At 36.1% G+C, this 23,094-nt stretch overlaps 1 protein-coding gene and 1 non-coding gene across 2 annotated transcripts in view; one reads left to right on the top strand and one right to left on the bottom strand.

The window, feature by feature from the left end:
- Window positions 1-8,810: 8,810 nt before the first annotated feature.
- On the bottom strand, window positions 8,811-8,917 carry LOC118887550. The gene has a single exon (XR_005018032.1). It is a non-coding gene; the product is annotated as a U6 spliceosomal RNA (small nuclear RNA).
- A 6,275-nt stretch (window positions 8,918-15,192) lies between these two features.
- The window catches only part of FCRL5 (Fc receptor like 5), a 45,692-nt gene continuing 37,790 nt past the window's right edge, over window positions 15,193-23,094 (top strand). Inside the window, 2 exon segments of the mRNA XM_036867995.1 lie at window positions 15,193-15,223; window positions 22,455-22,475. Of these exon segments, the coding sequence (XP_036723890.1) occupies window positions 15,193-15,223; window positions 22,455-22,475 (52 nt within the window).

Here is a 23,094-nt window from a genome sequence, read left to right as displayed (position 1 = left end):
TGATGCTTTTTATTTGCTATTTAAGGTCATTATAAGAAAAGAAAAAACAAAATTTTAAATCATTAGCATGAATTTTATGTTTCACCTTTATATTTTGCAATACCAGCTTTAACTGCAAATGTGAGAGTATTTCACTCATATGTAGAACCACAGAAATTAGACAATTTGTATTTCATAGTTCACTCACTCATATGTATTTTGTTCTTTTGAGAACAGTGGAAATTCTGCAAAAAAAAACTCTCAACTTTTAAAATTTCATTTCTTAATATGAGCACATTACGCCAACACTTTCTATCTTTAGATTACTGACAAGTAAGGAAAGACTGAAATATAGAGATTGTCTTATCTTTCCTTTTCCTTTTACGTTATTTTCAGCTTACTTGATTAGCTAATATAGGGAAGTACCTTATATTAGGGTTCCTTGGTTGTTGACGTTTCTTAGAACACGATTGCCTTCTTACTATGTTTAAAGCAAGTTCTGGTTCAAATGGAAAGCATGGCTTCTCGGGGCTGTTAGTCATTGATGTAATATGTTTACTTTGTACTCCCTTTGAGTCTTGCTGACTCACACATATTGTGGATCCAACAGGAATTCTGTGTTCCTGGGGTATTTGAATGCTATTTGCATTTGGGCAGCAAGGAAAGTGAACACACCTATAACAAGTATCTTCTCTGCTCATGTGCTGACTCCATTGTTCCATCAGACTTCATTTACAATACACAATTTAAAGATAAAATTATTAGAAATTTCAAGACAGCAACAGCAGAGTATTAGGTCAGGCTCAGGGCCTTTATAAATGTAGGGTCCTGTGTGACTGTACAGGTCATATGTTCATGAAAGCAGATGTAGTTGTGATGCTTCCAGCGAGTCATAAGTGGCTAGTCACAGGTCTTCTCCAATGGACCTTCCAGAATCAAACAGGCCCAAAACAATTTCTCTCTTTTTCTAAATGCTTTCTAACTAAATATTTGAACCCGTCATTGGAATTTGTGATTATGCTAGTGCTGGGATTAGAAGGCAATTGGATCTGAAAGCCCCGGGCTGAGGGCAGCCTTGGAGAATGTTACCTAACACAAGTTCATGAGCCCAACACACAGTGAGGCCAAACAAACTGAAACGTCAGAGTTTGGAGCACTGAAATGTTTATTGCAGGGCCACGCAAGGAGACGGGTGGCTCATGCCCCACCCCAAAACCCGAACTCCCCAAAGGGCTTCAGCAAAGCATTTTTAAAGGCTAAGTTGGGGGATGGGGGTGGTAACAGGGTATGTGATCAGCTCGTGCACAATTCTCTGATTGGTTGATGTTGAAGTAACAGGGCGGTCTGTGTGCTATGTGCGCATGATCACCAAGTAGTTAATTTCTTCCCTTTGGTGGTGGTTTTTAGCATCTGAAAACTCAGGAAATATGCATGAGATACTATTATCTGGGTACTTCGGAGAGGAGTTAAAGCCGAGGATATGGGGGAGGGGTCTGTCATGGGAAAGCCCCATAGGGTCCTGCTCGGTTACATGAATGGAAAAAAGGGCTGAGTTCAGGGTGGCAGGCTAATAAGCTTCATAACTGCCATTTATGCAGCATCTACTATGTTCTTGTGACATATACTTTGCAAACATTTAATGCTGACAGCAACTAGAAGGCAAGTATAATTAATACCTGCTTTATAAATGAGAAAACTGGGACTCAAAATCTTGAATTGTTTGCCCAAAGTCCCCCAGAGGGTAACTGACAGAGCTAAGATTCAGTTTCATGTCTATCCAATTCGAATACGAATGTTCTTCCCATACAACATGCTTCCTCCCTGGCCAAAGATCAGAGTCTGAAAACACAAGGCAGTTGGTGTATTGGGATGGCCAAGTTGGAAAAAAACCACAGAAAGGAGAAGGGTCTTTGTGTAGAGATTCACCTTGGCAGGTCCAGCATGTATCTTAAGATGGGGAGAGATTTGCTTGACAAACCCAATAATGGGTGCCTGTTTCGATTACTTTTTCTAAATGTAACCAGGTAGATAAATTAATAAGAAATAAAAATCAATATGAAGTAATGAATAGAGGGTATTCAGAAGTTGAATTAGGTAGAGGAATGGACATAGATTGGAGAACTAGCAAAAAGTTGGAAAGCTGGGGAGCTTTTATTCTTTGCTACCTGTTCAAGGTAGCAAAGCCACAGCACACAAAAAGAATGTCCAGCATTCAAAGACAGAGGTCAAGAGCAGCCTAATCTGACCTAATATCCCTTCTGGACATGGTCAGGAAAATGGTAGCAAGTATGCAAAGTGACCCACAGGCATGGGTATCTCACCTCAGAACCCTAGAAAGTTTAACGGGGGATATCAGACATGTTCTTTCTTTATTATCTCTGGCTGTTGCTCTTGTTTATCAAACTCAGGTTGATGTAGTGCCCTCAAGGAAACTCTGAAATATTCAAAGAGATTCTTAACAAACCTTGTTATCCTAGCCAAGAAGATTCAAATAACAAAGCATACATTCACAAAGTACTGATGAATGCTAAAACACGGATGAGCCTTGGAAGCATACTAAGTGAAAGAAGCCAGACACAAAAGACCACATATTGTATGAATCAATTTCTATGCTCAGAATAGGCAAATCTATAGAGAAAGAAAGTAAATTAGTAATCTGTTGCCTGGGGCTGTGGGTGGGAATGGAGAGTACAAATGGGTGCCAAGTTTATATTTGGGGTAGTGGAAATTTTAAAAAAAATTAGATTGCAGTGATAAAACAAATGAATTTTATGTTTGAAAATTATACTTCAATAGAGTTATTAAATATATATGCATTCACCCAGTGATTATTAATAAGCATTAATTACAAATAAAGGCAATTTGGTAAAAAGGCTGTAGTGTAGAAAGCGAATAAAAGTTTGAAAGAACAGCAGACTTTGGTTTCATGTAGGTCTGGGTTTTGAATAGGCTGGCACCAACCTAATAAGATGGGTGGTGTTGTCTCCTTTATAAAGGTGAAGAAACTTGGGATCAAGTTTGATAATTTGCTCGAGGTCATCCCTCCGGTAAGTGGCAGAGCTCTGAGTCTCTCTGGTAACAGAGCCTGTGCTCCTTTACCTCTCTGTCATGACAGAACGTTGCCGGTTAGATTTTCCTTCAGGAAAATGACCTGATGGTAATATTTAAATTCTCCCTTTGTCCAGATTTGTTTATGCTGCCAACACTCCCTCTTCATCTCTGTCAATCCTCTCTCATCACTGTATCTGACACTTTTCCTCCAGCTGCTTATAGCCAGAGCACCTGAGAGGTTCCAACCCTTTTCCATATTGATTGACAGAGCCCTTGAACTGAAAGGCTTATCCAGTGATCATGAGATTACTGTGGTTAATTCCTCACGTCCTACTTTAAATATGTCTCTCCCTTTGTCCTCCACAAGCCTTTGGTTCTAATCTGTACTGTTATAGATAGTACAGTGCTTACTTATAAACTTCAGAATACCAAGTTTCCATTTCCTGCCATCAGGAACCCAGAATAGGTCCTTAATATTGCCTTTGAGATAACCATTTAACCATGGAAACTGTTACTGCTACAGATGGTTTTAGGACAATGCTTTACCTAGATTCCTATTCAAATGTTAATGACTGTTGAATCTCTTTATTGAATTGGTTATGCTCATTCTCAGACAGAGCTGGGTTCCAGACCTGACTCTACTACTTACTGTCTGTGAGTCTACTTACTGTCTGTGAGTCTTTGGGCTTACAAGGTACTTGAAATTAAGGTACTTAATTTCTTTGAGCTTCAGTTTTCCTCATCTGTAAAATGAGGACAATAATACCCACCTGATAGAACATTGCCTGTGTTATTTCACTGTTTAACTGTTTTAGTGTTGATGCAACGATTAAATAAAGTAATATATACATAGTACCTGATGTGACATTGTATTACAGTAAGCATCCAATATATGGTAAGCTATCAGGATAAACATCACTTTCAGTTCAGAATAAAAGCATATCTACCACATTTTACTTTCTGAGACAAACCACAAATGACTAAAAGAGTGAAAAACAAAACTCCATCTTCAATGAAACTTTTTGGGGGAGGGGGAGTTTTAACAAAACATTTTTTCCAAGCATATTTTTCGTTGGTATTTAAACTCATGTGTATTTCAAGGAAAAAAATCAATTTCTTTCTGATTCATTTATACTTAACTCATCAGGATGTTACTAGAGAAGGGTTATTGGGTGTCCAGGTCACTCCCTTCCACCCTCCTTAAACTTCTGTTACTTCTCTTCTTTCTTTTTTTCATCTTGAATTTGTTGATTAATGTGGTAAGATTTAAGGTCATTATGTTATTGTGTTGCTATCCACAAATATGATATAACTCTCCATTTATCAATAAATTTTACAATTTTCTTAAAGTACTACCAAATCAGGTCCAGCTGCTCACCACTCAAAAATCAATACTCAAGAGAGGCAAATGTTGGTAGAAAGGAAAGTTGCTTTTAATCAGAATGCCGGCCGTCTGGGGAGATGGTGGACTCAGTGTTCCCCAAAAACCGCCTCCCAAGATTCTGCTCAGCCATGAAAGTTTTAAAGGGAAAAGGGGGAGTTATCTCAGTTAATCATTGAGATAGGGGGTCAGAGTTGTTGCCATCCCCCACTGCATGCAGGTTTTTGTGCAGGCTTGTCAAATTCTTGTGATCTTTCTTTTGATACTGTCTTGTTCACACAGTTTGTTCACGAGATTACTGAAGGGGAAGCTAAGGAAGAGATCTGGTCATCTGTTAATTACTTATTCTTCATTTCTACTTCTTTGACCCACAGAAAGAACCAACAGGTTAAGCAAGGTATTGTGTGATCAAAAGATTTGAAAGTTGTGCTAGGGCTAGAGATGAGTACAGCATAGGGGTGCCTGGTTTAAGTTTAGTGACAAGACAAAAGGGACTTCCTGCAAAGAGCTCTTTCCTGCCAAAGGCTGCTTACAAAAAGACCTGTACATTGTTTTCCTTTTTTCTTTTCATTCCCTTATTTCTACCACTCCAAACCCCCTGCCTCTTTCAGATTCCACACCTAAGAGAGGTCACATGATATTTGTCTTTCCCTGTCTGACTTATATCACTTAGTATAATGCCCTTGAGGTCTACACATGTTGTCACAAATGGCAAGATTTCGTCTTTTTTTGTGGCTGAATAATATTCCACCGTGCGTATGTACCACAAGTTCTTTAGCTATTTATCCATCGATGGACACTTAGGTTGTTTTCATATCTTGGCTATTGTAAATAATACTGCAGTGAACATACGGGTGCATATATTTTTGAGGTAGTGTTTCTATTTCCTTCAAATAAATGCCCAGAAGTGGAATTGCTGAATCATATGGTAGTTCTACCCTTTTCTCCACATCTTCACCAACATGTTTTTTCTTGTCTTTTTGATAATACCTATCCTGATAGGTGTGAGGTGATATCTCATTGTGGTTTTGATTTACATTTCCCTGATGATCAGTGATGTTCAGCACTTTTTCAGATACCTATTGGCTGTTTGTGTGTCTTCTTTGGAAAAATGTCTATTCTGATCTTCTGCCCATTTTTAAATTGGATTTTTTTTTTTTTTTTTTGCTGTTAAGTTGTATGAATTCTTTATATATTTTGGATATTAGCTCCTTATCAGATATATGATTTGAAAATATTGTCTCCCACTCTGTAGATTACCTTCCCATTTTGTTGATGGTTTCCTTTGCTGCACAGAACAGAAACTTTTTATTATGATGAAGTCCCACTTCAAAACCATACTGTTTTAATTACTATAGCTCCACAATATAATTTGAAATCAGGGAGTGTAATGCCTCTAGCTTTGTTCTTCTTTCTCAAGGTTGATTTGGCTATTCAGGGTTTTTGGTGGTTCCATACAAATTTTGGGAGTATTTGTTCAATTTCTATGAAAATGCCATTGGAATTTTGATGGGGATTGCATTGAATCTATAGATTGCTTTGGGTGGTATGAACATTTTAAAAATACTGGCAGAACACTCTTTGACATAAATCACAGCAGTATCTTTTTGACCCACCTCCTACAGTGATGAAAATAAAAACAAAAATAAACAAATGGGATCTAATTAAACTTAAAAGCTTTTGCACAGCAAAGGAAACCATAAACAAAACAAAAAGACAACCCTCAGAATGGGAGAAAATATTTGCAAATGAATCAATGGACAAAGGATTAATCTCCAAAATATACAAACAGGTCATACAGCTCAATATCAAAAAAACAAACAACCCAATCAGAAAATGGGCAGAAGACCTAAATAGACATTTCTCCAAAGAAGGCATACAGATGGTCAAGAGGCACATGAAAAGCTGCTCAACATCACTAAAAATTAGAGAAATGCAAATCAAAACTATAATGAGGTATCACCTCACACTGGTTAGAATGGACATCATCAGAAACTCTACAAACAACAAATGCTGGAGAGGGTGTGGAGAAAAGGGAACTTTCCTACTTTGTTTGGTGGGAATGTAAATTTGTATAGCCACTATGGGCAACAGTATGGAGGTTCCTTAAAAAACTAAAAATAGAACTAACATATGACCCAGCAATCCCACTCCTAAGCATATACCCAGAGAAAACCATAATTTGAAAAGATACATGCACCCCAATGTTCATTGCATCACTATTTACAATAGCCAGGACATAGAAGTAACCTAGATGTCCATCAACAGATGAATGGATAAAGAAGATGTGAGATATATATAGATATATATATATATACACATATACACAATGGAATATTACTCAGCCGTGAAAAAGAACAAAATAATGTCGTTTGCAGCAACATGGATGGACCTAGAGATTGTCATACTGAATGAAGTATGTCAGACACAGAAAGACAAATATCATACACACATATATATATATATATATATATATATAAAACTAATTCACTTTGCTGTACATGTGAAACTAACACAACATTGTAAATCAACTATACTCCAATACAAATTTAAAATAAAATAAAAATACTGATTCTGCCAGTACATAAATATGGTATATATTTCCATATGTTTGTTTCATTTTCCATCTCCTTCATTAGTACTTGAACTTTTAAATATATAGGTCTTTCACCTAATTGGTTAAAATTATTCCTGAGTATTTTATTTTTGATGCAGTTGTAAATGGGACTGTTTTCTTTATTTCTCTTTCTGATAGTTTAGTTTATTAGGGTATAGAAATGCAGCAGGTTTTTGTATATTGATTTTGTATCCTGAAACTTTACTGAATTCATTTATTATTTCTAACAGTTTTTTGATTAAGTCTTTAGGATTTTCTATACATAATATCATGTCATCTGTAAAGAGTAAAAGATTTATTTCTTCCTTTCCAATTTGGATGCACTTTTATTTCTTTTTATTGACTATTTGCTCTGGCTAGGACTTCCGATATCATATTGAATAAAAGTGGAGAGAGTGGGCATCCTTGTCGAGCTCCTGATCATAGAGGAAGGCTTTCAGCTTTTCAGTGTTGAGTATGATGTTAGCTGTGGGCTTGTCATATATGACCTTGATTATGTTGAGGTACTTTTTCCATGCCAACTTTGTTGACAGTTTTTATCATAAATGAATGTTGAATTATTTCAAAAGCTTTTTCTTCATTTATTGAGCTTATTAACCTTCATTTTGTTAATGTGGTATATCACATGACTGATTTGTGGGTGTAGAACTTGGAACTGCTCTATCCCACAAATTTTGGTACATTTCAATTTTTGTTTGTCTCAGAGTTTTTTATTTCTCTTTTGACTTCCCTCTGATCTACTGATTGCTCAGTAGTATGTTGTGGGTTTTGTTGTTGTTGTTTTTAACATCTTTATTGGAGTATAATTGCTTTACAATGGTGTGTTAGTTTCTGCTTTATAACAAAGTGAATCAGCTATACATATACATATATCCCCATATCTCCTCCCTCTTGCGTCTCCCTCCGATCCTCCCTATCCCACCCCTCTAGGTGATCACAAAGCACTGAGCTGATCTCCCTGTGCTATGCGGCTGCTTCCCACTAGCAATCTATTTTACATTTGGTAGTGTACATATGTCCTTGCCACTCTCTCACTTCGTCTCAGCTTACCCTTCCCCCTCCCCTTGTCCTCAAGTCCATTCTCTACATCTGCATCTTTATTCCTGTCCTGCCCTTAGGTTCTTCAGAACCATTTTTTTTTCTTTTTTTAGATTCCATATATATATGCGTTAGCGTACGGTATTTGTTTTTCTCTTTCTGACTTACTTCATTCTGTATGACAGACTCTAACTCCATCCACCTCACTACAAATAACTCAATTTTGTTTCTTTTTATGGCTGAGTAATATTCCATTGTATATATGTGCCACATCTTCTTTATCCATTCATCTGTCAATGGATACTTAGGTTGCTTCCATGTCCTGGCTACTGTAAATAGAGCTGCAGTGAACATTGTGGTACATGACTCTTTTTGAATTATGGTTCTCTCAGGGTATATGCACAGTAGTGGGAGTGCTGGGTCGTATGGTAGTTCTATTTTTAGTTTTCTAAGGAACCACCATACTGTTCTCCATAATGGTGGTATCAATTTACATTCCCACCAACAGTGGAAGAGGGTTACCTTTTCTCCACACCCTCTCCAGCATTTATTGTTTGTAGATGTTTTGATGACGGCCATTCTGACTGGTGTGAGGTGATACCTCATTGTAGTTTTGATTTGCATTTCTCTAATGATTAGTGATGTTGAGCATCCCTTCATGTGTTTGTTGGCAATCTGTATATCTTCTTTGGAGAAATGTCTATTTAGGTCTTCTGCCCATTTTTGGATTGGTTTCTTTGTTTTAAAAATATGGAATGCTTCACAAATTTGCATGTCATCCTTGCACAGGGGCCATGCTAATCTTCTCTGTATCATTCCAATTTTAGTATATGTGCTGCCAAAGCAAGCACAGTAGTATGTTGTTTAACCTCCGCATATGTGAATTTTTGTTGTCTTCATGTAATTAATTTCTAGTTTTAATATTGTGTTCAGAAAGACACTTGATATGATTTTAATTATCATAAATTTATTAAAACTTGTTTTGTAGCCTAACATATGATCTATCCTGGAAAATATTCCATGAGCCCTAGAGAAGAATGTGCATTCTGTTATTTTTGGGTGTGACATTCTGTATATATCTGTTAAGTCCATCTGGCTAACACGTCCTTTAAGGCAGATGTTTCCTTATTAATTTTCTTTCTGGTTGATCTATTCATTTATGTAAGTGGGGCATTAAAATCCCCTACAACTATTACTGTCTATTCCTCCCTTTAGGTCTGTTAAAATTTGCTTTATATATTTAGATGCTCCTATGTTGGATGCACAAATATTTATAAATGTTATATTCTCTTGTTGGATTGACCCCTTTATCATTATGTAATGCCCATCTTTGTCTCTTACTACAGTCTTTGTTTTAAAGCCTATTTTTTCTGATATAAGTATAGCTACTCCAGCTTTCTTTTGGTTCCGTTTGCGTAGACTGTCTTATTTCATCCTTTCACTTTGAGTCTGTGTGTGTCCTTACATCTAAAATGACTCTCTTGTAGACAGTATATATATGGGTCTTGCTTTCTTATCAGTCAGTCACTCTGTGTATTTCGGTTGGAGCATTTAGTCCATTTACATTTACAGTAACTATTGATAGGTATGTACATATTGCCACTTTGTTAATTCTTTTCTAGTTGTTTTTGTAGTTCTTCTGTGTTCCTTTTTTTTTCTTCTCTTGCACTCTTCTTTTTTTAATAGACTTTCCAAATTTTATATTATTTTTATTCATTAAGTGAATATTTTAGCTACAAAATATTTAAATATACAAGCAAGTGAAATTATATGTTCAACAAAATTAAATTACAATCATTGATGTGTTTCCAAACATGTTTGTTCTTTTAAGTTTATCACACCAAATTTACAAGGGTTAGTTTTTCATCCTAAACAATCTTCGTAATTTTTTAGAAATTTAAATATCTTTCAGATAAATTTTAAAATCACCTTTGGTGTCTCTGTAAGAGTGTACCAGTTTAAATTATAATTATTTTTAATTGAAGCATAGTTGACTTACAATATTATATTGGTTTCTGGTATACAACATACTTATTCAATATTTTTATAGATTATACTCCATTTCCAGTTATTACAAAATAGTGGCTACATTTCCTATGCTGTAGAATATAATTATTTATTTTATACATAGCAGTTTGTATCTCTTAATTCCCTACCCCAATCTTGCCCCCCCCACCACCTTCCCTCTCCTCACTCGTAATCACTACTTTGTTGTCTATAGGTGTGAGTCTTTTTCTGTTTTGTTATATTTGCTTGTTTTGTTTTTAGATTCCACATATAAGTGATGACATACAGTATTTATCTTTCTCTGTTTGACTTATTTCACTAAGCATAGTACCCTCTAGGTTCATCCATGTTGCTGCAATGGCAGAATTTCATTCTTTTTTTTTGGTTGAGTAATATTCCATTTTATATATATATATATTCAATATATATACTACATCTTCTTTATTCATTCATAGGTTGCTTCCGTATCTTGCCTATTGTAAATAATGGTGCTGTGAACATTGGGGCACATGTATCTTTTTGAATTAGTGTTTTTGGTTTTTTTAGATGTATAACCAGGAGTGGAATTACTGGATCGCACAGTAGTTCAATTTTTAGTTTTCTGAGGAACCTCCATACTGTTTTCCACAGTGGCTACACCAATTTACATTTCTACCAACTGTGTACGAGGGTTCCCTTTTCTCCACATCCTCGCCAACGTTTGTTATTTGTCTTCTTTTTGATGATAGCCATTCTGACATGTGTGAGGTGATATCTCATTGTGGTTTTGATTTTCATTTTCCTGATGATTAGTGGTGTGCCTGTTGACCATCTGCATTTCCTCTTTGGAAAAATGTGTATTGAATTCTTCTGCACATTTTTAATTCTGTTTTTTGTTTGTTTGTTTGTTTTTGATGTTGAGTTGTATGAGCTTATTGCAAATATTTTCTCCCATTCAGTAGGTTATCTTTTCATTTTGTTGATGGTTTCCTTTGCTTTGCAAAAACTTTTAAATTTAATTAGGTCCCATTTGTTTATTTTTGCTATTGGTTCTTTTCCCTTAGGAGACTGATCCATAAAACTATTGCTACAATTGATGTCAAAGAATGTTTTGCCTGTGTTCTCTCCTAAGAGCTTTTTCACATATTACATTTAGGTCTTTAATCCATTTTGAGTTTAATTTTGTATATGGTGTGAGAAAATGTACTAATTTCATCCTTTTACATGTAGCTCTCCAGTTTCCCAGCACCACTTATTCAAACAAAGAGAACAAATCTTGTTCTCTTCCTTTGTGATTTGATGACTTTTTAAATTTACTGTTATGCTTATATTACTCTCTCTCTCTCTCTCTCTTTTTTGGTATTTACTAAAGGATTGCTTTATGGTTACCAGGAGGCTTTCGTATAATAATGTAACATTCTGTTTTAAATTGATAACAACATAAGTTTGATCCCTATATCTCAACATTTTTACTTTCCACCTCACAGTTTATATCTTTATGTCTTGTGTATCCCTTAACTAATGATTGTAATCGTTGTTTTTACTGCTTTTGTCTTTTAATCTTTATACTAGTTTTATAAGTGATTAAACCACTACATTTACTATATATTTACCTTTCCAGTGAAATGTTTTCTTTCATATGTTTTCTTGTTAGAAATTAACCTTTTTTTTTTTTCAGTTTAAATAAGTCCTCCTAACACTTCTTGTTAGGCCAGTTTAGTGGTGAAAACTCTAGCTTTTGCTTGTATGGAAAACTCTTTCTCTCTCCTTAAATTCTACCTGGTAACTTTTCTGGGTAGAGTATTATTTGTTGGATTTTTTATTCTTTGTTTCAACACTTTGAATATATCATTCCACTCCCTTCTGGTCTGCAAAGTTTCTGCTGAAAAATCTATTGATAGTCTTATGAGTGTTCCTTTGTACATAACAAAATATTTCACTCTTACTGCTTTCTAATATTCTCTCTCTGTCTTTAATTTTGACATTTTAATTATAATGTGTTTTGGTGTAGGTTTCTTTGAATTCATCTTATTTAAACTCAGAATTTCCTGGATCTGGATGTCTATTTCTTTACTCAGGTTAGGGAAGTTTTTGTCCATTATTTCTTCAAGATTTCTGTTATTTTCTATCTCTCCTCTCCTTCTGGGACACCTATAAGTTGAGTGTGTGTCCATTGGGTTTTGCCTCATAAGCTCGTTAAGCTATCTTCACTTTTAAAAAAAAATTAATCAATTTATTTTTTGCTGCTCTGATTGGGTGAGTTCTACTGCCTTGTCTTAAAGTTGACTGATCCTCTTTTATGCTTCATCTAGTCTGCTGTTGAATCTGTCTAGTGTATTTTTCAGTTCAGTTATTGTATTCTTCAGCAGTGATTTCTATTTGGTACTTTCTCATATTTTCCCTCTTTTTGTTGAAGTTTTACTGTGTCCATCCATTCTTCTCCCCAGGTCAGTGAGCATCATTATGACCATTACTTTGAACATTTTATCAGGTAAACTACTTATCTCTATTTCATTAAGGATTTTTCCTTCTAGGTTTTATCTTGTTCTTTTATTTGGAATATATTCCTCTGTTTCTTTATTTTGCTTGACTCTGTTATGGTTTGTATACAGTAGATGAAATGAAGACCTCTCCCAATATTGAAGAGTGGCCACATGTAGGAGATAAAACTTATTATTCAACCCTGCTCCAGCTCTTTGTCATCTCTCAAATCTTTGTGCTTCTTCAAACAGCCTATTATATTTTAAAATGCTCCCAGTATTTGAGGATGTGCCAAGACCTCTTAGAGTTCCTAAGAGAAGTATCTCAGTACCTAGCTTCAAGCTGTTTGGAAGCTCTGTTCTTCTTTCTCAAAATTGTTTTGGCTCTTCAAGGTCTATTGTGTTTCCATACAAATTTTAAAATTATTTGTTGTGGTCTGGGGAAAAAAATGCCATTGGTATTTTGATAGGAATTGCATTGAATCTGTAGATTGCCTTGGGCTAGTATGGTCATTTTAACAATATTAATTCTTTCAATCCAAGAACATGGTACAGCTTTCCAACCACTTGTGTCATCTTCAATTTGTTTCATTGGTGTTTTATAATTTTCTGTATACAGGCTTTTTACCTCCTTAGGTAGGTTTATTCCTAGGTATTTTATTCTTTTTGATTTGATGGTAAATGGGATTGTTTCCTTGATTTTTCTTCTGATAGTTTGTTGTTAGTATATAGAAATGCAACAGAGTTCTGTATATTAATTTTGTATCCTGCAACTTTACTGAATTCATTAATGAGCTCTAGTAGTTTTCTGGTGGCATCTTTAGGATTTTCTCCCTGTAGTATCATTTCATCTGCAAAAAACTATATGCTTATAAAATAGACAACCTAGAAGAAATGAACAAATTCTTAGAAAGATAAAATCTCCCAAGACTGAACCAGGAAGAAATAGAAAATATGAACAGACCAATTACCAGTAATAAAATTGAATCAGTAATTTAAAATTTCCCAAAAAACGAAAGTCCAGGACCAGATGGCTTCGCAGGTGAATTCTACCAAACATTTAGAGAAGACTTAACACCTATCCTTCTCAAACTATTCCAAAAAATTGCAGAGGAAAGAACACTTCTGAAGTCATTTTATGAGACCAGTATCACACTGATACCAAAACCAGACAATGATATCACAAAAGAAAAATTGCAAGCCAGATGAAATAAAATTTGTATTTTAAGGCAAGAAAAGAAAAAATGACCAGAGAGATTAAAAGAATATCCAATTCACCAATTAGAACATGAAAAGATGCTCAATTGCATAATTCACCAGGGACATGAAAATTAAAACTGCATTAAGATAATCCTAGCACAGTGGCTAAATTTTACAAGATTATAATACCAATATCAGTAAATATTTTACAGCAACAAGAACTCTCACACACTGGTTGATAAGGTAGGAATTAGCACAACCACTTTCCAAAATAATTTAGCAGTACCTTCTAAACTGAGCATTCTAAAATAATTTTAAGAGCCAGGAATTCTACTCCCAGGTATATATTCAACGGATATGCATGCCCACATGCACCGAGAGACCTATACAAGAATATATGTAGCAGAGCTATTTGTATTAGCTTCAAAAGCAAGTAAAAGCTCTTTGTTCCCTTGAGGTCCTCCTGCTGGACTGAGATGGAATAATCTCTACTTACCCTTATATGCTTTTCTTATCTCAGAATGAAGTAGGTAGGATATAACGTAATGTATGTAAGGTGATATGCATTTGCAGATATAAGATTAAATGTCCCCTTAAGAAGACCAAGGTATGGACCCAGAAAGAAAGGGTGGGGAAAACTATTTAAAAATAAGGAACTGGCATTTCTCATGGCAGCTAATGTCTTAGGGATCTTTGCTGTCAGTATACCAGGATGGAAACTTGAGTTTTAAAAAGTTATAAAAGCAATTCACAAACATAGTAATTTTTTAAAAGTTAAACAGTATAGAAAGACATAAAATAAAATGTCTCCTTCCTATCCATAGTTCTTCAAATATAACCACTATTTTAGATATACTTTCCAGGAAATGAAAAAGGATACTTTGTCAGTTTATATACACATGTACTCTATTTTTTACATCTACCCCAATGTGATAATACTACAAATACCAATCTACTCCTCACTTTTTTCTCTTCACATTAATCAAGGTTGTCTTGCCTTCTTATATGTGCAAGTTTATCTCATTCTTAATGTCTGCATTTTATGTCATTGTTTAGATGTATCAGAATATTCTTAAGCAGTCCCATTATGTTGCTTCAAGTGTTTTGGCTATTATGAATAATGTCACAATAACATTATTTTAGAGCTATCTTCCATACTTCCCTTAAGGTATTTTCCAAGCAATAGAAATATGGGGTCAAGGATATGAGCTTTTTAAAAACCCTAACATTTATTTTTTCACTTTGATCACTGGGCAGGAAACTTTGATTAGTAGTTGAGGATGGGTACTTCCACTTCCTTTTTTCTAATTTACTAATGCATCCTGCTCTTTGAAAAAGCTGTTTCTCAGATGTCTTCCTTGGGGCTACTGTGACAGTGTACAACTGTAAGATCAAAGCCAAACTTAGTATTCCTGAGAAAACCTCTCTTTTGGTCTCAGCCCTGGGCAGGCCAAGTCTTCATGCTGCTGTGGGTGTCACTGCTGGTCCTGGGTAAGTAGAACAGCTCAACGTGGGCCCTGGGTGGGGTTGGGACAGCATCTCTCTATCATGGACCTGACCTTTTCTTGGGGCTCAGCCCCTGCTCAGAGATTCTTTTCTGCCTGGGGAGATTATATTCTCTGGCTTCACTGTATAGCTCAGAGATTTCTCCCTTGAGGCTGAAAGCGTGGTCAGAGCTTCAACTTTACAAAGAAGGAAACCACAGTGACCACAACACTTAAGGGTTTATTCATTTTTTTCTACAACAAATATTACTTGATAAAGTCCAGAAAATGTATTACGTTTGCTTGTTCATATTGTCTCATTCAGAGAAGACCCTAGTTTTCTCTCTGCAGAGGAGGAGTGTTTATCCCTTGTATGACAATGACAGACCATGGTGCTAGACATGGGAGGGAAAGTATTCTAATACAAAAGATGTCTCCTTCTTTTGCACACAAATGCAAACCACAGCTGTGATTGTCAGATAAAGAACACAGGGAGGGGGAGACAAAGACCGAGACTCACAGGGGGAAGTGGGCAAGGCAAGGGAAAAACCTAAGATGCATGACATTCTTTCTTTTTCCCTCCAGGTTTATTGAAGTATAATTGACAAATAAAAATTGTATATATTTAAGATGTACGAGATGTTTTGATATACATGTATTATGCAGTAATAACCACAATCAGCTAGTTAACATTTCTCTCACTTTACATAATTACCGTGTGTGTGTGTGTGTGTGTGTGTGTGTGTGTGTGTGTGGTAAGAACACTCAGGATGAACTCTCAGCAAATTTCAACAATACGTTATTAGTCACCATACTCTATATTAGATCTCCAGTACTGCTTTGTCTTACAACTGAAAGTTCATTTCCTCTGACCAACATCTCTCCAGTTCCCCTACATCCTACTCACTGCCTGGCAAACACCATTTTATTCTCTGCTTTTGTGATTTCAACTTTTTCAGATTCTACATGTAAGTGGGATCATGCAGTATTTGTCTTTCTCTGTCTGGCTTATTTCAGTTAGCATAATGTCCTCTAGGTTTATCTATGTTGTCACAATGGCAGGACTTTTTTCTTTTTTTTTAAAGCTGAATAATATTCCGTTGCATATATATATGCAACGGAATATTATTATACACCACACTTTCTTTATCCATTAATCAGTTGACAGACACTTAGATTGTTTCAATATTTTAGTTACTGTGAATAATGCTGCAATGAATATGGGAGTGCAGGATTCTCATCAAGATACTGATTTTATTTCCTTCAGATACATACCCAGAAGTGGGATTGCTAGATCATATGATAGTTTACTTTTAATTTTTTAAGGAACTTCCATACTGTTTCTGTATAATGACTGTGTGAATTTATATTCTTACCAACAGTGCACAGGGTTTCTTCATCAACACTTGTTATCTTTTGTCTATTTGGTAATAGCTATTCTAACTGGTGTGAGGTGTTATCTCCTGGTTTTGATTTGCACTTCCCTGATAACTAATGTTGAGCATCTTTTTATATACTTTTGGACACTTTTATGTCTTCTATTAAGAATATCTATTCATGTCCTTAACTGTTTTTTAATCAGGTTATTTGTATTTTGTTGTTGATTTGTTAGAGTTCCTAAGACATTTTATATATTAACCCCTTATTGGATATATGGTTTGCATATATTTTCTCCCATTTCGTAGGTTACTCTTTATATTGTTGTTTCCTTTGCTGTGCAAAAGCTTTTACTTTTGATGCAATCCCATTTGTTTTAGTTATTCCTTTTTTTGCCTATGCTTTTGGGGTTATATCCAAAACTCATGTCCCAGATCCATGCCAAGAAGCTTTCTCCCTGTGTTCTCTTTTAGTAGTTTTACAGTTTCAGGTCATATATTTAAGTCATTAATCTACTTTGAATTGATTTTTGTACATGGTGAGATATAAGGATCCAATTTTTTTTTTCACGTGGATATTCAGTGTTTGCAGAATGATTTACGGAGAGAACTATTCTTTCCCCCTTGTGTGTTTTTGGCACCCCTTTTAAAGATCAGTTGACTGTAAAAGTGTGGACTTATTTCTGGGCTCTCTGTTCTGATCCATTGATCTATATGTCTATTTTTATGCTAGCTTTGATTCCCATAGCTTTGTAATAAAATTTGAAGTCAGGAAGTATAATGCCTCCAGTTTTGTTCTTCTGGTTCAAGATAGTTTTAGCTTTTGGGGGTCTTTGTATATCTATTTCAGTTTTTTTCTTTGTGATAACTATGGGACCTTATAAAATATAGCAGACAATTTAAGTTAAGAAATGTATTTCAATTACATATTAAAACTCTACACTTTTAGTTCTCCCCCATTTTGTTATAGATATCACAATTTACACATTTTATATTGTATATACATTAACAAATTGTTTTAGCTATAGTTATTTTTAATACTTTTGTCTTTTTAAACTCTTTTCACTAGAGTTAAAAGTGATTTATATACCACTATATAGGATGCTATGGTCTGAATGTTTGTTTTCCCTCAAACTTCATAGGTTAAAATTTTGACACCGAAGGTGATAGTATTAGGAGATGGTGGGACATTTGGGAGATGATTATGTCATGAGGGCAGAACCATCATGAAAGAGATTAGTGCCCTTATAAAAGAGGCCAAAGAGAGCCCTCTTATGCTTTCTCCCATATGAGATTATAGCGAAAAGATAGCTGTCTATGATGAAGTGTACTGTACTGGAGAAGAGTCTGCCGGTGCTTTGATATCAGACTTTCCAGCCTCCAGAGCTTTGAGAAATAAATTACTGTTGTTTATAAGCTACCCAGTATGGCATTTTTGTCATAGCAGACTGAATAGAATAAGACCCAGTATTCAGAGTAGTCTGAATATAACTATACAGATCTTCCTCAATTCATGATGAGGTTATGTCCTGATAGACTCGTTATAAGTAGAAAATACCATAAGTCCAAAATGTATTTAATACACCCAGCCTACTGAATATCATCGCCTAACCTAAACTGCTTTAAACATGCTCAGAACACTTACATTAGCCTACAGCTGGGCAAAATCATCTAACACAAATACTATTTTATAGTAAAGTATTGAATAGTTCATGTAATTTATTGAATACTGTACTGAAAGTGAAAAACAGAATGACTGTATAGATACAGAATTGTTGTAAGTTTAGCCCTTTGACTGTGTGGCTGACTGGGAGCTCTGGCACACTGCTGCTGCCCAGCATCACAAGAGAGTATCATACCGCATATTGCTGGCCCAGGAAAAGATCAAAGTTCAAAGTTCAAAGTATGGTTTCTACCAAACGCGTATTGCTTTCGCACCATCACAAAGCTGAAAAATCATAAGTCAAACCATATATATACTCACTTTTAACAGTGAATTTTATAATTTCATGTGTTTTCATGTTGCTAGTTAGTGTCCTTTAATTTCAACTTGACGAACTTCCTTTAGCTTTTCTTTACAACAGGTTTTATGGTAGTTAACTTCCCCAGCTTTTTTTTATCTTGGGAAGTCTTTATCTCTCCTTCATTTCAAAGGACAGCTTTGCCATGTATTGTATTTTGGGTTGGCAGGGTTTTTTCTTCCAGTATTTTAATTATCCCACTCTCTCCTGATCTGCAATTTTTCTACTGATAAATCCACTGTAAGTTTATTAGGGTTCCCTTGTGTGTGATGAGTTGCTTTTCTCCTGCTGATTTAAAAACTTTCTCTTTGTCTTTGACTTTTGAGAGTTTGATTATAATATGTCTTGGACCTTTTGATGTCTAGCTTATTTGGGATCCTTTGGGAATCATGGATCTAGATGTTCAATTCCCTCCCCAGATTTGGGAAGTTTTTAATTATTTCTTTAAACAATCTTTCTGCTCTTATTCTCTGCTCCTTCTGGGACTTGAATAATGCATATATTGATTGGTTTAATGTTATCCCATAAACCACCTAAGTCGTCTTCACTCTTTTTTTGGTCTTCTTTCTTTTTGTTCCTCTAACTGGATAATATGAAATGACTTGTCTTTGAATTTACTGATTCTTTCTCCTGCATGATCACTTCTGCTATCGAAGGTGTCTATTGAATTTTTCAGCTTAGTCATTGGATTCTTTAGCTCCAAGATTTCTGTTTGGTTCTTTTTTATGTTTTCTATTTCTTTGTTAAACTTCTCATTTTGTTTATGTATTGTTTGCAGATTCATTTACTTGTCTGCTTTTTCTTATAGTTCATCGAGCTTCTTTAAGACTATTATTTTGAAATGTTAGCCAAGCAGTTCATGGATCGTTAGGGTGAGTTACTGGAGCTTTATTAGCTTCCTTTGATGTTGTCATATTTGCCTGACAAATATGATCTGTGTAGCTCTGCATTGGTGTCTGTGAATTTAGAAAAGCAGACACTCTTTCTGGTATTTACTTGTTTGAACAGCTAAATACTCTTGCTTCTTCCATGAACTTATAGGACTGCCTCCAGGATCATGGTTGAGCTTGGCTGGAGCTGGATCTCATGATTATTGCTGGGTTTACATTTGGGTCTGCAGTTGGCAAGCCTGTTACCAAGGGCATGGATGGGTGTGGTTTCTGCTAGGTCCCTGAGCGTTCTCTCATTGGATTACTTGGCTGGTCCCTGGGCAGTCAGGACTGCCCTGAACTTCAGTAGAGTGGTACTGGAGTTTGGTCACAGGATGGCTTTAAGGACCACAGTCAAGTTCAAGACATGAAGTTCTGTTACCAGGGGTGCTTACAGGTGTGGCTTTCACTGGGTCCCTGGGTAGAACCCTGGGCAGGCAAGACTGCTTTGGACTACAGTAGAGTGGGACTGGATCTGGGTCACAGAACTGCTTCAGCAATAGAACTCAGGTCTGAGGCTGGTGGGCTTGCTACCAAGGGCATGGCTGAGCATGGATTCCTCAGCAGAAAAGGCTGGTGGCAGGACCATGGACAAGTGGAGCTAGAGTTGAGTTTACAGGAGAATAAGGCAGCTTTTAGTCTGTAGCTGGGATCATAGTCAGTGAGTCTTCTACCAGCACATGTGCTTGTCTTCTCAAAGTGGCGCTCCTTGGTCTTGGGCTGCAATGGGGTTTCACAATCTCTAGATCTCAAAGCTCTCAGTTTTTGTTTGTAGATGGCTGCTAAAACTTCGTTTCTGTAGAGGGTGGAGACAAAGACTAGAGACCTCCTCTTCTACCATCTTGCTCATGTCACTCCCAACATGTGACATTCTCTTTGTGCCTGTTGGTGTGTATAAGTCTGTCAATTCACACATATCAACTGGTTGGTTTTTTACCAAAGTTGAAAATATTAGAATAAAACATTTATTCATTTGTTCAACAAATTATTTAGTAACATTAATACACAGCACTATGCTAGGTGCTAAGAATGATGATGGGAAGACATGGGAAGCATCATTTCTGTGCTTAGGAAGCTCATGATATAGAAGGTCCTTCAACAAGGCCAATGTACAAGAAATATCTATGTAACAAGATCTCAGTTAAACAATTGTCCAAGCAAAGTTACCAATGATGGTAAAAGTGGTTAACAAACTATATGCCAAGTAGCTGGTAATGACTTCATGAAACAGATAGACAGTAGGAGCTGGAGGGGGCAGGGATGGGGTACAGCACAATGTGAGAAAAAAGGAGCCCATAGTTGGAAGCTGTATGGAATACTCCAGAAATAGGAAGCAAATCCTAGTGTGGCACCAAAACAAAGGAGCAGGATAGGGTAATAGCCAGGAGCATGTGCTTTGGGGTCAAACAGGATGGGTTCAAATAAATGGGTTAAAAACTCCATTCTACCCTTAACAGCTACTTAAACAGTTTCTGGTCTGTAAAATGGGGATAATCATAGAACTTTCCTCATAGGGATAGTTAAGAAGATTACATGAAATAATGTATGTGAATATCTACCACATAGAATACACTCAGAAAAATATTAGCTACTTATAAAACAATACAAATCCATGATTCCAAGATATTTAGAAAATGGCAAATAATCCATTGCTCTGATTATAACACTTAGGTTTGGATTACTTCTCATCAGCCCCATGTGGACAGGGATAATATCCCTTTTGCTCACTGCTGGATTTCCATTGCCTTGTCCAGTTCCTAGATACAGTTGGCATTCCACACATTTCTGTTGAATGAATGAATCAAATCTGTCCCTCATCTGGAATATGTAATCAGTTTACAAACTAGTCAATTTTGCCTCTTCTGCCTCTCCAATACTCCTTTCTCAAACCTGTATCTTCCCAAGTAGAGATACTTACTAACTTAGTACTTTAATTAATTCATTATTCAATAAATGTTTATGAAATGTCTCTTATAAACCAGGCACTGTTATAAATTCTGTGTGATATATGGTGAACATGAGAAGTCCCTGCTTTCACATAGCTTCTGTTCTAGAGAAGGAAAAGTAAGCAAACAAAGCAAACAAGCAAATAAGATAATTTCAGATAAACATTCTGAAGAAAATTAAATATCATCATCTCTTGCTCTGCCTTCCCTCCAGTCCTTCTGTTTTACATCTGCCAGAGTGCTCCAATAAGTTACAACTTTTAATCTTGTCACTTTCCTACTTGAAACATTTCCATGGCTCCCTGTTACTTTTATGATGAAACCATAGCTACATACCATCCATAACTTAGGCCCTGCCTATCTGTCTAATCTGATTTCCCCTAAACTCTCTACCTTCCAGAACCACTCCCCCGTTCAACTTCTGAACACCAGTGCTATTTCTTCACATCTGTGCCCTTTCTGTCTTAATTACACCCCCCATCAGCTCTTGCCAAACACAATCACCTTTGCCTGGCTGACTCCTATGTTCTCATTCAGTCTTCTCAAGCATCACTTCCTTCAGGTATCTTTTATGGTCCACCCACCCTCTTTGCCACACACTGACTCACACACACAGACCCTACATACTGGGATGGGTGACCCTTCTGCCTTCAAGATGCCCCATGTGTATTTCTATTACTGCACTTATACCCTGCATTATAATTATATTATTTTGCTTCAGGTTTCTGTTTATCCCACCAATCAACTTCTTTTATCAGATACCATTTTTTATTCATCTTTTTTATTCACGCTTTAGTCCAAGCACAATGACCAGTATAAATAGACATTTGACAAATGACTATTACATTAAAAAATTAACTTTAATGAGAGAAATAATAAATGAATGAAAAAAAAAACAAGCATTCCCTTCGAAAAGCCAAAGATTCCTTGCTCTGTGCTCATCTCTGGCTCTTTATATTTTTACAGCTCCTGTCAGTGGACAGTTTGGTGAGTTCTCCTTTCTTATGTACTTCAGTGTCCCTGGATAAGAGTGTCTCCCTAATAAATATGAAATATTTGTGATGATTGCCTGAGGATCTCTAATATCTCCTGTTTCTCTTGCTGAGGTCGGCAAAGATGTGAAAGTGTCACCTGGTCTAATGGCATTGCCCAAGAGCCAGGAGAGCCACGTGGTCATCCTCTGGCCCTCCCTGGAAGAAGCAGCAAATGTACAAGCAACTCCTGGCCTTCACTAGGTCCTGCACTTACTCCTATTGCAAATGGACCCCAGATAACAAGGCAGGATATCTTAACTCCATATCAAATGTGCAGGACTTGGGATAAGATGTTCTCCAATCAGCAAGCCTGCAAAACTTCTCTGAAAACATCACACTGTGGAGATACCAGTGGGAATGTTGCATTCTCTAAAGTTTTAGGAGTAAGATCCTCCAGGAAATGTGTGGAGAGCATAAGAACATCCAACAAATGGGCCCTTAAAAGGAAGAAATGCACAAAAAGAGGAGATTGAGGGAGAAGACAAATTGTCTGTATCCCAAATTTTTTTTAAGTTCTGACACTTAATTGCCAATCTTTTGGGTCAGAGAGTATTTTGGATATTTGAGGACTC

Source organism: Balaenoptera musculus, chromosome 1 (assembly GCF_009873245.2).
Source record: "Balaenoptera musculus isolate JJ_BM4_2016_0621 chromosome 1, mBalMus1.pri.v3, whole genome shotgun sequence".
Taxonomy (NCBI): Eukaryota; Metazoa; Chordata; class Mammalia; order Artiodactyla; family Balaenopteridae; genus Balaenoptera; species Balaenoptera musculus.
The sequence above is the reverse complement of the archived record's forward strand: the minus strand, read 5'-3'. Positions and strand labels throughout refer to the sequence as shown.